The 15,342-nt window shown below is 33.5% G+C and overlaps 1 protein-coding gene across 1 annotated transcript in view; it reads left to right on the top strand.

Annotated features, from left to right (window-relative positions):
- Positions 1-2,647: 2,647 nt before the first annotated feature.
- The window catches only part of ATG3 (autophagy related 3), a 29,411-nt gene continuing 16,716 nt past the window's right edge, over positions 2,648-15,342 (top strand). The window contains exons 1-4 of the mRNA XM_008573781.1: positions 2,648-2,689; positions 7,025-7,074; positions 9,781-9,851; positions 11,198-11,305. Coding sequence (XP_008572003.1) covers positions 11,224-11,305 — 82 coding nt within the window. The 5' untranslated portion in view covers positions 2,648-2,689; positions 7,025-7,074; positions 9,781-9,851; positions 11,198-11,223. The remainder of the gene's footprint in view (positions 2,690-7,024; positions 7,075-9,780; positions 9,852-11,197; positions 11,306-15,342) is intronic.

The following is a 15,342-nucleotide window of genomic DNA, read 5'->3' as shown; positions in this document are numbered from 1 at the left end:
CGGGACCGGGCGCCGGAGGGTTAGGAAGGTGGTGAGGGTGGGACACGGGAAGGGTGCAGCCGACACCCATGGGCTTACCCGGCCGTTCTCTAGGGCTTTCTGGCTCCTCAGGGGTAAGTGAGAGCGACGCTCAGTGCCTGCTCGCGTCTTCCTCCGTCATAACTGCGCGTCTGGCACACCCATGGGCTTACCCGGCCGTTCTCGAGGGCTTTCTGGCTCCTCAGAGGTAAGTGAGAGCGACGCTCAGTGCCTGCTCGCGTCTTCCTCCGTCATAACTGCGCGTCTGGGTACGTCGGGCTGGAAGGTGGTCGGCAGCTAAGTAGATTTAAGAACGTTAACTCCTAACATCCGAAGTCGTTTAAACTTATTAAACGAGGATTTTGCTTATCTTTTTAAAAAATGAAATCGGTGTTTGGTACTAAAATCACAGGTCACTGTTTTCATTCAAGTTTCGTAAAAAGTCTCTTGTACTTAAAAGTATGAAGTAGGTTAAGTTGTGACTGAGATCCCAACTCGTTTATATTTTAGAGGAATGAGGTGAAATACCGGGCTATTAATCTTGGGCTTAAGTGACAATAAGGAGCAGCTTGGACCTCCTAGATATATAATCTTTTATATATTGCCAATAGTACAGTATTTTTAAGGTTAAAAATTGTGACACATTGGCTAATAACAGCAGTGACTGATTTTCTTATTGTTAAAGATAAATTTCTATAAGTGCATTCAAGTTTTTCTTTTGTTACTTTTTAGAGTAAGTTTTTTGTTGTGATTTTATTTTTGCTTTCTGAAGAGTGAGCAATGATAGTACAGTAAATGAATGGCAAGTTCTTGTTTAGTGGTTTTTTTGGTTTTGTTTTTAGCCTTCAATTAAAAATTTACGAGTCCTGGTATGGGGATGAAATATTCTGGTATGCTAAGGGGAATAGTTGACAGTTTTACTTTGCTCCCTTTCTATGACAAAGGGAAGTGAAATGTTAGGTCTATACCTTTTTTATACTTATTTCTAATATTGATTTTAAACAATACCTTGCTGGGCCAAGTAAATAAAAGAACCAGGAATGAGAATTTCAACTCTTCTTTGCTTATATTTTACTACGAAAATCATCTTAATTAAGAATATTCAGTCAACCATTTCAAAACGAAAATAATTTTGACATTTAAATCAAATGCTTCTTTTGCATATTTATTATGTTACCTTTTCAGAATAGCATATCTACATAGGTATACGGCATTTTAATAATACACAGTTGTTCTTAGTTGAACTCCTTAGTTTCAGGGAGAGAGGAACAAAAGACCTCCCAAATTAAATACGAAATGGCTATAGTATAAGTCGGTTGCATTTTCTTGAACTACGGTATAGAATTGTTTTGAGGAATCATTTTACCTTTTCACCAAACAATATGAGTATGTATGGTGTATATTTTTAATAATAAAGCAGAATTAATGACTCTGTCCTTGTCACTTCCTGTGCAAACTTGGTTTGCAGAGAGAATCCTAACAGATTTCTGCTAGTTGAATGAAGACAAGGAGAAAAAACAAAATCTCCAGAAAAGAAATAACGGCCTTCTCCCAGCAAGTAAAAATTAAAAGCAGTCATATTTTGTTCAGAAGACATACATGAAGTAAAAGCCAAAATCCTTACAATGATCTTCAAGGCTCTACTTGATTGGTAGAGGTCTCAATCTCATGTACTATTCTATCCCATGATCACTCTTGCTTAAGCCAACCTGACCTCTTTATTACTCCATCAAGCATACTCTTGCCTCCTGGACTTTGCATTTATTCTTCCCTCTGCCTGAAATGCTTTTCCCCTAGACAGCCTCATGGCTTGTTCCTTTTCTTAATGTGTTCAAGTCACCTTATCGTTAAAGTCTTTATTCTCTCACCATTCTGTTTTAAATATGGCCATCTCTACTCCTCCACCCTGCAGTTTCCTTTGGTTCATTTTTCTTCGTGGTATGGTATTCATTACTATTTGGCTTTTCTCTCTCCCCTAGAGTTTAAACTCCTTATGAGTGCAAGGATGAGTTTGGTGTATTTTATTCACATCTGTATCCTCATTGCCTCAAGTAGTGCCTGGCAAATAATAATAAATATTTGTTGAATGAATAATACTTATAAATCTTTTCAGTTTTGTAGACTCTACCACAAAATCTTACGTATAACTTAAAATTTAGGAAAAGTTTAGTCAATAGCACCCTTACTTTAGAGAAAATATCGTATCAGTACCTTGGTGAAATTGAGAATAATGAAAAAATATTAAATGATTTCTAGATTTGGTTTCTCATATTACTCAGTTTAAATAAGACAGTGGCTGAATTGTAAGATGTCTAAACGTCTTTAAGACATTTTTACTGTGTTGTAAAATAAAGATATTTGATCATTTCACCAAATCACTAAGGCTTTGTGGTTGTTTACACCTTTAAATGTTTTTCCAAATAGATTTGCTCTATTAAAGCACTGATCAAATTGTATTTTAATTATTTTCGGGTCAGTTTCCTACATTAGACTTGTATATTCCTTGTGGTCAGGTATCAGAGACAGATATATTACCTAGAAGGGTGCCAGCTAACTAGTTGCCCCCCAAATATATTTTAACTGAAAGTGAAAGATGTTATAATACTGTTATTCTTCTGGCTTTCTTTAGGAATCAAAATTTAAGGAAACGGGTGTTATCACCCCAGAAGAGGTGAGTGTTGAAGATATTCTGAAGCCTGTATACTTTATAATTACATAAATTGGGTGGCTTTTCTGCTTTATAAAAAAACTTAATTTTGATTTGAGTAAAATTAGATTTTGTTGACTATATTAGTGATTTATAGGGATTTCTACTTCCCATAGAAGATGTTAAGTTCCCTCTCAGTTTGCTACTTCTCATATTTCTCTGTACTTCCTCTTTATTTAGAGATGAGGGTGGGGAAGGGAATGGAAAAGATTCCTGTGATCACTTATCTTTCACTCATGTTTGTGTTTATTGAGCTGTGCAGTGGGCTCTGTAGCATTTTCTGTGTTTCAGCACTGTCATACCAATTGTGAGTTTTCATGGCTTTCCATTTAGAAATTTCTGTCACTGCTTGGATATTAATAATCTCCTTAAATATTTTATTGCCACATGCTTGATACTGATTTTTTTTTTCACCATTCTTTCACTTTTTCTACTAACAAGTAATTTTGAAATTGCTTAATGCTGGAACAGCTATTTTATAGACCAGTTTTGTTTTATTGAACTTTTAACATAGAATTATGTTTTGAGGAATCATTTTACTTGTTCATCAAATCTGTATAAGAAAAGAGTTCTCTTTCATTTAGGTAGGGTTTTTTTAGTTATCCTTAGAGAAAAACTGAGCCAAAAACCTTTCAGACTACATTTTCTGAATAGTTAGGGTTGTGTCAAACTTATTTTGTTCTTAATAAAAGACAAAGAATTTATTTAAGCTTGATCTTTAACTCTCACTGAAAACAACCCTTATTGTTAATAGAACTTATTCATTGTTTTGAAAGAAACATTTTGAAATTAGCCATGTTTTATTTTTATTTTTTGTCTTTTGTCTTTTTCCGTGTCTGGCAACGGATCGCAACCCTCAGTGTTGCCCCCGTACCGGACCGGGGACCGGCAACGGGACCGCAACCCTCGGCGTTGCTCCCGCGCCTCACTCAGCCAGTGAGCGGGAACCGGTCTGTATGTGGGATCCGAACCCTCGGGCGGGAGCGCCACCATGCTTCCCAAGCGGCGCACTTATCCAGTGCGCCACCGGGCCGGCCCCTTTGCTTATTTTTTAATGAGATTATTTTTGTTGTTTGGTTGTAGGCATTTTAAAAATGCATTCTTGATGTTAATTTCTTATGAGGTAGATGACTTTCAACTTTCTTTTCTCTTTTTGGAGTTGCTAATGTAAATAGTATTGTGTTTTAAAAAAAGTTTTACTTGGTCATTGCTGGGGTATAGAAAAGTGATTGACTTTTGTATATTAATGTTGTATCCTGCAAACTTGCTGTTATCAGTAATTAATTCCAGGAGGTTTTATATTTTCTTGCTAGGATATTTTACACAGACAATCATATCATCTGCAACTAACAACAGTTTTATTTCTTTCTTTCCCAATCTGTAAATTTTTTATTTTATTTCCTTGTGTTATTACACTACCCAGTACTTTTAGAAATTAGCCATGTTTTATGATGAGGCTGCTGCTGTAATTTCCAAGACCTCAAGCCAGAGAATTAACTGATCTTTCAGTTTTCAATTGTGGAGTCTCTCTAATCCCAGTGTGTTGTGAATTCTAAGAATGGTGTGCTAAATTGATCTTTTATCTAAATTTGTCTTTATTTTTAGTGAAGACATATGGTGGGGTGGAAAGAACCTAGGAGACCAGCTTTCTAGATCCATTTCTGTAATTTCTTATAACTTTGACAAATTGGTTAAGCTAACTAGACCCAGGTCTCATGTTTCTTCATTTATAAAATGAGAAATTTGGACGAGACATCCTCTAAAGGAGGTGTTGTTCTTCCTTAGGCTTCATGAGTTTAATACCTTGAATGCCCAATAAAGCTAAGTTTTGATCTTAAGGATATCATTATCGTTCTTGCCAAATAAAGGTGTAATTTAGACATGGCTCTTTAAGTATCTGAACTCAAGAGCAGAGATGAAAATTTGCTGTTCTTTTTGTACTCTTTGGCTTTATCTCTTCTGTGCGAAGATGACTTACACAGATAGTTGGAGTTAGCGATGCAGGTCTGTGGTGTTAGATAGAATTAAGCTGTTTTAAAACAGGAATTTATGTAGAATGAATAATGATTACACTTTAATTGCATCATGAAACAATTTATGAATTTTCCCCCTTTTAAAAAAAGCCCAGGCAAAACTAGCCCAGCTGGGTACCAAGCCCATACTACTAGGTTGGGATAGAGCACAGTTACAGAATTGAGTTAAACTGGAAAAAGGCTGGAGGAAGAAAATAAGAGGGCATCATTTGCTTTGGGTAAAATATGATATTCTTAGTTGATTTGTTCATTTATTTCCTCTCTCTGTATCTGGGCTTCTGCCTGTCAGCCTCCAGCTATCTTTTTGTTTTCGTTGAGAGGTGCGGAAGTATTGTATTTAAAAAGAGGGGTGGCCAGTATCTAATAGTATTGTCTGGAAAAAAATTTGTTGTTAGATGTGTGTATGACTTGATTAAGTACAGTACTATTAATAGAGGATAGCTTGACAAATAAAGTTGCTCATCAAAATACGAATATTGATTCTATCCTGTTGGAATTCCGCATTATTTATTGACGATAAATCCCACAGGAGAATGTTTAATTACTAAGAGAAAGCTACTGCAATCAATATTGATAATTTGGAAATTTAAGTCTACATCTTACATTTTATTTCATTTGAACATATGAAGCAAACAATAACGGCCATTGTTAATGAGGGCGAATGTACACACTTACTAATTAAAGTGTACACATGTACTAATTATCAGTAAAATTCTGCATTTTTAAAGAATAGTTTTTATTACCTTCTAGTGTTTTTGTTATTTTTAAAATAGATACTGCCAGAAAGACCAGGGGATAAAATATTAGAGTCTTATCTCAAGGCAATGTAATTAAAGAATTTTTAATTTTTAATCCTTTGTTTTGCTTGCATTATGTTAAATTATTACTTTGGTAGTGATAAACTAGTTCCAGATAACAACAGAGCTAAATGGAGAATCTGGTTGCAATGACTCCAAAATGCTTAAACTTGGGGGAAAGACATTTTTTCCACTTCAGTGCTTATCTTTACTTAACCAGTTTAAATAATAAAAAGACTACTTGAAATAAAAGTATATAAATATTTATAAAGTTACTATATCTCATCTTTTAATCATCATCTTAAAAGAGGTTATTCTTATAATTCTTATATGATAGAATTTTACTCTCAATTTAATAGTATTTTATGTAGACCATACTTTCTCAGAAAGGCATTAGAAAGAAGATTAAATATATTGTAATTTTTTGCTATGTAATAAACCCATGAACAATATACGATTTTAAGTTAGAGCTGTTGTGAAATAGAAGTAATTGAGAAATATGTGCTCATGTTGCTTGAATTGGGACACTGCAGTTATGCTTAACAGACTTTCATTTTCTGCTCTCGAGAATAATCAGGATTTCTATCTCAGTAAGATCAGCTCATGTTTGCGTAAACTGGAAATTTTCAAAAGGTTAAACTGTTTCTTTCTGAGCCTGATTTTTATTTCTGAAGAAAAATAAAAACTTATACAGTGTTCAGTCTTCCCAGAAAGTCCAAGGTTTGTTAGTGGATTTCATTTCTTAATTTTATAGGTGTTTTCAGAGTCGATCCAAAAGCTTCTAACTTTTTCCCCATTATTGGACACTATATCTCTCTCTCATTAATGATTACTTTAAGAGTATGAAAAAGTTTTCAAAATTGGCAAATACTTATTTTTTTAAAAATTAAGAAAGAGGAAGGAGAAGAAATGTGCACTGTGATGTAATAAAATAGGTTTACATTTCTCTCTCATTAATGATTACTTTAAGAGTATGAAAAAGTTTTCAAAATTGGCAAATACTTATTTTTTAAAAAATTAAGAAAGAGGAAGGAGAAGAAATGTGCACTGTGATGTAATAAAATAGGTTTACATCATAGATCTGTATCTATTTAGTAATTTTTTCAAAGATTTTCATTGAGTTTTCAGTCATAAGCAAGAATCTCTCTACATTTTATTTTTCCATAAAATGGATTTTAGCATTTAAATCCTGTAGCTTTACCTTTATTAATTTCATGATGCTATGTGCTTTTGGCATTATCTAATCTAATGATAAAAATTGAATTTTTTAAAAATAGCATTCAATGTTTTTTTTCCTTTTAAAATTAATTTGAATTTTTATGTATGTTAAAAATTTTTGAAATATGATAATCAAAATAAATCTTCAGTCAGGTTTGGTGTAGTTTGCATTTAATATTCAGGATGATCATTTTGATATTTTGTCTGTGATGCTCAATTTTTCTTTTTCCTTTCTTCATATTCTTAAATAGTTTGTGGCAGCTGGAGATCACTTAGTCCATCACTGTCCAACATGGCAATGGTAAGCAATCTTGAGTGAAGAATAGAAAATTAGTAAAAGCTTTAGAATTATGGCATTTTGGAAAATACCTTAGTGCATAAAAATTACAGTGATCAATTTAGCCCTCTTTCAGTAGGTTTTTCTTTTAAACAGTGCCGCAGTGATACCCAAAGTAAAATAAAAGAAAATAGGTGTTATACCTATTTCATTATGCTCTGTTAGCACAAAAGATGGAAATATTTGAGATAAGTGCATTTACTTCCTTTCTTAGTATTTCCTTCCTTTACAGTGTCTAGGTCTAATCTTGTGTTTCTTTAAAAAATAGTGTTCAATAGTAATAAATTTGATCAACTGATTTATTTTCATGTTAAATATTTATTGAAAAATGTTTATGACATTAATAAATGCAGAGATTGTGCAGAGTTTTAGGTTCTTTAAAATATAAGACATGAACAAAGATCCAAAAGTATGCTTCCTCTTTAGAAATCAGCTACAGTTAAAAGGTTCATGATACTGCTCATAACAGAGTTTAAATTTTTTTTCTTTAACTTTTCTTTTAATTACAAATTTAAACAATTTAGTAGTTCTTACAACATATATTTTTAAATATTCTGAATAATAACAATTTTTTAAAACAAATGCAGTTTCATGGCTTTCAAGTATTTGTGGTAACTCCTTGACAGCTGCTGAAACAGAAATAATTTAGGGTAGTATTGTTTCAAATTATCACCTGTTTTGGATGTAGGTGCTTCAATTTGTTGTATCCACTTTTTTTTTTTTTCCTAATGGCATTTCTTAAATTGTAGTTGAAAGGTACAGTTTTGATTGGGGGCAGGGGTTCTAGAATTAACAAGGTTCTAATTGATATTATTCTTCTTAATAACTAAAGAGCTTAAATAAACTATTTTAAACCAAAGTTGGAACTTTCTTTCATCTGTGGCCTATTTTATTTTTCTTCATTTTTATATTTAACATTTTCCTGAAACAGTTGTCATTGCTTTTTATCGATTGACCTTTATCTTTTAGGGCATCATTTCTTATGTACCAAGAAAGGTCAAAATATCAGGTTCATTAATTTTTATGTATTTTTCTTTTCTACATGTATTTCTGTTCCAAATTTAAAGTTGTATTCACATCAAAGAAGCGCACTGGTTTAGTAAGGGTGTTTTTTTCCCCGCTATGCTAAATTTTCTGTTAAAAATATATTTAACTAGATTCTGGTCTATAATTCATATTTCAAGCCAAATAGGCATATAAAATTTAACATACTTATTTTGTGGGGAAAAAAAACATTTAGGATTTTCTTCAGTATGATAGATATGCTTTTTTTGTTGTTGAGATTTCATGGTAGTAACCCTTAATTGTCTAAATAGTTTAGTTATCTGGTTTGTAGCATCGTTATAGTGGTCTGTATATATGAACTGGATCTTCTTTTAGCAGGTACTGGTAGTTTATAGTTCCAGTTTATGAATTATGACAGTTAAAGTAATTTTATTGTAACTCAGAACTCAATTATGCTCCCACTCCATTGTCCACATTTCTGGCTGAATTGCTGGGGCCAAAAGAGCAATTAATTTTAAATCAGTGCTGGAAACGTTACTTTGACACTAATGCCTTTGTGTGCACAAGTGCTATCATGAACTTATTTTAATTTATTTTCTCAGAACTTCAAGCATTGCAATGACATCGTTGAATTTGACATTGGTACTAGTCGAAAGAAGACTAGAAGGCTGTGGAATGACATGAGGGCATTTCCTGACTTTATCTTGATTCAAATTTGTAGTTTGAACTTTAGACTGAAGCTTGAAAAGGCAGCAGAACTCCAAATTTATGCTCATATGTTTGTGACAAACACCATATACCACCCCAGCTCTGGCCAATTCCAGTAGATGACCCGTAGAAGAATCTTTGAACAAATATATGAGTGCTGTCAGAGTAACTCAGAAATGTTAGCAGTGGCTCTGACCCACAGAGGGAGTAGCTTTTGAAAGTAGGAGCCCTGGAATCACTTGGCTTGATCCTGGTTCTTCCACCTTTTGCTTTTGCAACTGTGAGCAACCTGACCTCTTAAGCTTTAATTAGTTTACTTACCTACAAAATCTTAATACAATATTACGTACCTCTTAGAGTTGTTAGGATTAATCGTTAGAGTTCTAAGTCCTATACTTAATAAGCCCTCCATAAAAAGGCTTTTTTGGTTTGTTTTCAAGCATTATTGTTTTCAATATTATTATCTTGTAATTCAAAGCATCTTTTGTCTCTTAGTTCCTATTTTAATGTAGTGGTAGGAGTACAGATCTTGCCAACCACCTACTTTGTTATGTAATGTTATTTGGTTTTTTTTTTTTTCTGCCTCTTCTTGGTCTCAAGATGAGTAGTACTTTAGGATTAAAATCTGAGAGATTATACAGAAGCATTTTCTTTTTGTCTAGAGCAAACATAATAGTTGCTTAATAATTTTATATTATCCTACCTTTTTTGTTTCATATTTAATCCAAATTCTCTTAGGTCTATCTGCATCTCTTAGTATATTTCATTTATATTATTGTTGTGCTTTTTTATGCCCTGACAAACATCACTTAATGGCATCCTTCCCAAACCAGTCCTAAAATAATTTTCTCATGGCTGTGGATTTTGTAGTTTTAAGATGTACATGTGATATCTTTTGTTTCGTATTCGTCTTTTAAAATATATTTTGTATTTTGGTGCTTTTCACTGTTTTTCAAGGGCTACAGGGGAAGAATTGAAAGTGAAGGCATACCTACCAACAGGCAAACAATTTTTGGTAACCAAAAATGGTAAGAATTATGTTGTATATATACATTAGTAAATTTTGCAGTTATATTTAAAACAACAATAAAAAACCCTTAGCACTTACTGATCCTAATTCATACTTAAAACTGTACTTACAGCTTCTCTCAGACAGAAATTTGGAAATTTAATCAAGCTCTGGGTTTTTTATTGCTGTAGTGTTTTTTCCTTAGTTGATTTTTATCTCCTCTTCCTTTTTGTTATTTATTTTTACCAAAAAAGTTATAGTTGTCAAGATACGAAGGAAGAGGGCCCTGAGGAAAGTCGGACTTCTTCTAATTGGATTTTTTTGAAGTTCACTTCATAATCATAATTTTTTTAGCTATTTGATTTTAATCTTTAAACTTAAATTTTTCATTGGAAATGAAGTTGATACTAAAAAGCTCAAAGCTAAAGATTTTATTATCCATTGTGCCATTGAAGGATTGCCTGTAGATACCAAACAGTGTTTTGAAACGGGTAGTATTGTGTTTATGAAGTTAACTTAAAACCATCATCAGAAGGTTCTTATAGTCCCTAAATCATCACATAACTGTACAGTGATTTCTGATCTAATTTACCCAGTAGAGGAAAGGGAAAATAACATGTACAGAGCAGTAGATTTTTCTTTTCAACAGCATATTTTTTATTAGGATTGATAATTTATATTCTGATTGTTTAAAAAAAAGTCAGGAGATTAATAGTAATTTGCTGACCCTGCATAATGTTTTTACCTTATAGTTTTCAATTTCAGGATTATGAATAATACCTGTTCATTGACACATTTGCTATATGCAGAACTTGGCACCAGTGTTGTGTAAGGCAGTAAAATTTAGCAGTTTGGTGAATTTTAAACTGTTTTATCCATTGTGAATAATTGGAACTCAAATATGAATTACGAAATTTATATCGAAAGTTTCTTTAGCCTTGTAAATCAGAGGTCACCTTTACTGCAGGTAGTAGTATGACAGATGGTACCTCCATGTTTTCAAAGTAAAGCCAATATAATAAGGTGTTATTATTCACTGCTGGAATTGAACAGTTCATCGCTGGCTTCAGCCTACTGCTCCTCACAGACCATCATGGTAAAGGAATACGTAGAGTACTCCCACAGAGCCTTTCTACTTGTCTTCTGACAAAGCAATTTTGGGAAAGATAAATGTGCTCAAATTATTATGTGTTTGTAGGCTGAATGTAACTCTTAAATTAATTACTTTCATTAGAAGTGAAATATAATACTTAATATTTTGCTGGTTTACATATCATATGTTATGGAATAAACTTTTTCTTCTTCCTAATGGATTTATGGTTAGAAGATTATGTACTGGTAACTGTATTTGCCTTTTTTTAAAAGTGCCGTGCTACAAGCGGTGCAAACAGATGGAATATTCAGATGAATTGGAAGCTATCATTGAAGAAGATGATGGTGATGGGGGATGGGTAGATACATATCACAACACAGGTAAGAGGAGAACAGAATGGCATATATTTAGTTTAAATTGTTTTAAACTCTTTCACAATCTTTTATAAAGCCTTGATTTTAAAAAAAGAGGATACATAGGCACAGTTTTGTCCCAGCAGACTTTTATCCGAAAGAAACTGGAGGACAAATTGGAAAAAAAGATAAAAAAAAAAAAGCCCGTGGAGAATACCAAATTTCTATAGCACTTGCTGCTTCAGTTGCAATTTAAAATATCTTTATTATTTTCTTAATTTCTAAATAAAAAGAGGAAAAAATAAAGCCAATCAGACATACTGAGTGTGCGCCCGTGGAGAATACCAAATTTCTATAGCACTTGCTGCTTCAGTTGCAATTTAAAATATCTTTATCATTTTCTTAATTTCTAAATAAAAAGAGGAAAAAATAAAGCCAATCAGACATACTGAGTGTGCTTATTACTTTGCTTTAGAATTAGAATCTCTTGCTTATATGTCATTCCATTGCTGAATCATGAGCTCCTTGATGACAGGAACTATGCCATACTTATATTTATTTTACCCAGAAAACTGGAATCTGAAAATATTTAATATTTGTTGAATGACTACTAAAAGAAATTTTAAGTATTGTAAGCTTCATGAGGGTAGAGGTTCATTGCTGAATCCTCAATATCATAGTGTCTGATATAGAAATTGCTTAATTAATATTTGTTAAATGAATGGCATTTAAGACTTTTATAAGTGTACGGTTGTGTAAGTTATTTGGAACTCTGAATATACTTTCTTATTCCAACTCATAAAACTATTTTGCCACTATAGTTATGTAACATTGTAAATGCATTTTACTGTGTGCTGCTGTAGCTAACTACCATTTATGACTTAGTTTTAAGGAAGAAAATGTTTTTTAAGTTTAAATTCATGACGCTAAAAAGTTTTCTCTCTCTGAGTCCTACAGACTAGGAGGTAATTCTTCAGCAGTAACAATAGAGCAGGGTTTCTCATCCTTGGCACTATTGACATGTGGGGTTGGGCAGTTCTCTGTTGTAGAATTTCTTGTGCATTATAGAATGTTTAGAAGTATCTCAGGCCTCTGTCCACTAGATGCCAGTAGCATCCTGCAATTGTGACAATCAAAAATGCCTTCAGATATTGTCAGATTTCCCCCGAGGGGCAAATTTGCTGCCCTCGTTGAGACTCAGAGCAGTAGATACAGGGCTAAGTAATCTGCACAGGTAAAAGTACCGCCTTAGGTCAGTTTCTCTTCTACTTTGAATAAAGGACGCTGCCGTCTGTTTCCTTATGGAGATACAGGCACAGAGTCAGGATTTGGGCTCCTTTGTCTGAAATTACTGCTTAATGTGTTGAGTGTTGTTATGTCAAGGCCTAGAGGAAATAACAGATTGGACAGCTTTCTAAAATAATTTAAAAATTATCCTCTTTTTCCCCACTGAGTAGTGCTGTTACACTTCTTTTTTTTTCTGATCTTTCCAAAATCTTCCAACTGCTCTGCTTTAGTTCTCCCATGTCTGGAGCAGCATAGATTTGGGCAGCACATTGGTAGTAAATTGTCTCAACTGACTAGAAGCATTGGTTATAGCAGCATTTCTGCTATCAAGTTAATGAGTTACTCTATTGTGTAATTGTATTTATTTTATGATCACTATCCTAAAATCCAGGTACAAAGTCATTTATCACAAAGATTAGGTGTCAATATGATGGGATTGAAAAAACCTACAGAAATTTGACTAACAACTAAAAAAGTTTGCCCTAGTGATAGGGGACAAGTAACATCATTTTCATATATGGAAATTAACATAGTGTTATACTACAGTTTATTTCATGTATATAATGAATTCTAACTAATGTTAATGAAAGCTACCCATAGAATTTTAGCTTTAAATTATATTCTAATTTAATTAAAGTAGTGCTTCCAACTGATGTTACAAGGTCAGGTGCCTGATTTATTCAGCTCAAGTTCCCCTTGCTTTGTTCCTTGTTTTCCTAGGTTTCTTTTTTTGTTTTTGTTTTCTATTAGCCTTCATACTAGTCATGGTTCTCCAAAGAAACAGAAACAACAGGATGTGTATATAGGTATAGGTACAGATGGAGGTAGGTAGATTTATTTTAAGGAATTGGTTCACATTATTATGTAGGCTGGCAAGTCTGAATTTTGCAGGGCACTCCACGAGGCTAGAGACCCAGGGAAGGGTTGATGTAGCTTGAGTCCTAAGGCAGTATAGTATGGAGGCTGAATTCCTTCTTCTGGACTTAAGTCTTTTTCTCTTAAGGCCTTTAACTGATTAGATGAAGTCCACCTACATTATGGAGGATAATCTCCTTTACTCAGACTATTGATTTAAATGTTCATCACATCAAAAAAATACCTTCACAGAAACATCTAGGTTGGTGTTTGACCAAATGTCTGGGCACTGCAACCTAGCCAAGATGATGTAAAATTCACCATCACAGCTCTTTGAGAGTATTATGCTCATTAGAGTCATTTGAGCTTTCTTAAGAGTATTACGCTCATTAGAGTCATTTGAGCTTTCTTTTTCTTTTCTTTCTTCTTCTTCTTTTTTTTTTTAAATTTATCTTTAATGATTGTACATATTCATTGGGCACCAAGCTTACTGTCAGAGAGTATTATGCTCATTAGAGTCATTTGAGCTTTCTTTTTCTTTTCTTTCTTCTTCTTTTTTTTTTAAATTTATCTTTAATGATTGTACATATTCATTGGGCACCAAGCTTACTGTCAACACCTGTGTCCAAGGTGTGATGATCAGATCAATACTATCAGCATGCCTACTACCTCAAACTGCAATTATTCCCCATGTTGGTTGATTCCATGTCTTGGCTATTGTAAATAGAGCTTCAATTAAGATGGGAGTTTATGGGGCTGGCCCGGTGGCGCACTCNCAGCAGACTTTTATCCGAAAGAAACTGGAGGACAAATTGGAAAAAAAGATAAAAAAAAAAAAGCCCGTGGAGAATACCAAATTTCTATAGCACTTGCTGCTTCAGTTGCAATTTAAAATATCTTTATCATTTTCTTAATTTCTAAATAAAAAGAGGAAAAAATAAAGCCAATCAGACATACTGAGTGTGCTTATTACTTTGCTTTAGAATTAGAATCTCTTGCTTATATGTCATTCCATTGCTGAATCATGAGCTCCTTGATGACAGGAACTATGCCATACTTATATTTATTTTACCCAGAAAACTGGAATCTGAAAATATTTAATATTTGTTGAATGACTACTAAAAGAAATTTTAAGTATTGTAAGCTTCATGAGGGTAGAGGTTCATTGCTGAATCCTCAATATCATAGTGTCTGATATAGAAATTGCTTAATTAATATTTGTTAAATGAATGGCATTTAAGACTTTTATAAGTGTACGGTTGTGTAAGTTATTTGGAACTCTGAATATACTTTCTTATTCCAACTCATAAAACTATTTTGCCACTATAGTTATGTAACATTGTAAATGCATTTTACTGTGTGCTGCTGTAGCTAACTACCATTTATGACTTAGTTTTAAGGAAGAAAATGTTTTTTAAGTTTAAATTCATGACGCTAAAAAGTTTTCTCTCTCTGAGTCCTACAGACTAGGAGGTAATTCTTCAGCAGTAACAATAGAGCAGGGTTTCTCATCCTTGGCACTATTGACATGTGGGGTTGGGCAGTTCTCTGTTGTAGAATTTCTTGTGCATTATAGAATGTTTAGAAGTATCTCAGGCCTCTGTCCACTAGATGCCAGTAGCATCCTGCAATTGTGACAATCAAAAATGCCTTCAGATATTGTCAGATTTCCCCCGAGGGGCAAATTTGCTGCCCTCGTTGAGACTCAGAGCAGTAGATACAGGGCTAAGTAATCTGCACAGGTAAAAGTACCGCCTTAGGTCAGTTTCTCTTCTACTTTGAATAAAGGACGCTGCCGTCTGTTTCCTTATGGAGATACAGGCACAGAGTCAGGATTTGGGCTCCTTTGTCTGAAATTACTGCTTAATGTGTTGAGTGTTGTTATGTCAAGGCCTAGAGGAAATAACAGATTGGACAGCTTT

This window comes from Galeopterus variegatus, unplaced genomic scaffold, assembly GCF_000696425.1.
Source record: "Galeopterus variegatus unplaced genomic scaffold, G_variegatus-3.0.2 Scaffold963, whole genome shotgun sequence".
Taxonomy (NCBI): domain Eukaryota; kingdom Metazoa; phylum Chordata; class Mammalia; order Dermoptera; family Cynocephalidae; genus Galeopterus; species Galeopterus variegatus.
This window is presented reverse-complemented; position numbering and strand designations above follow the sequence as displayed.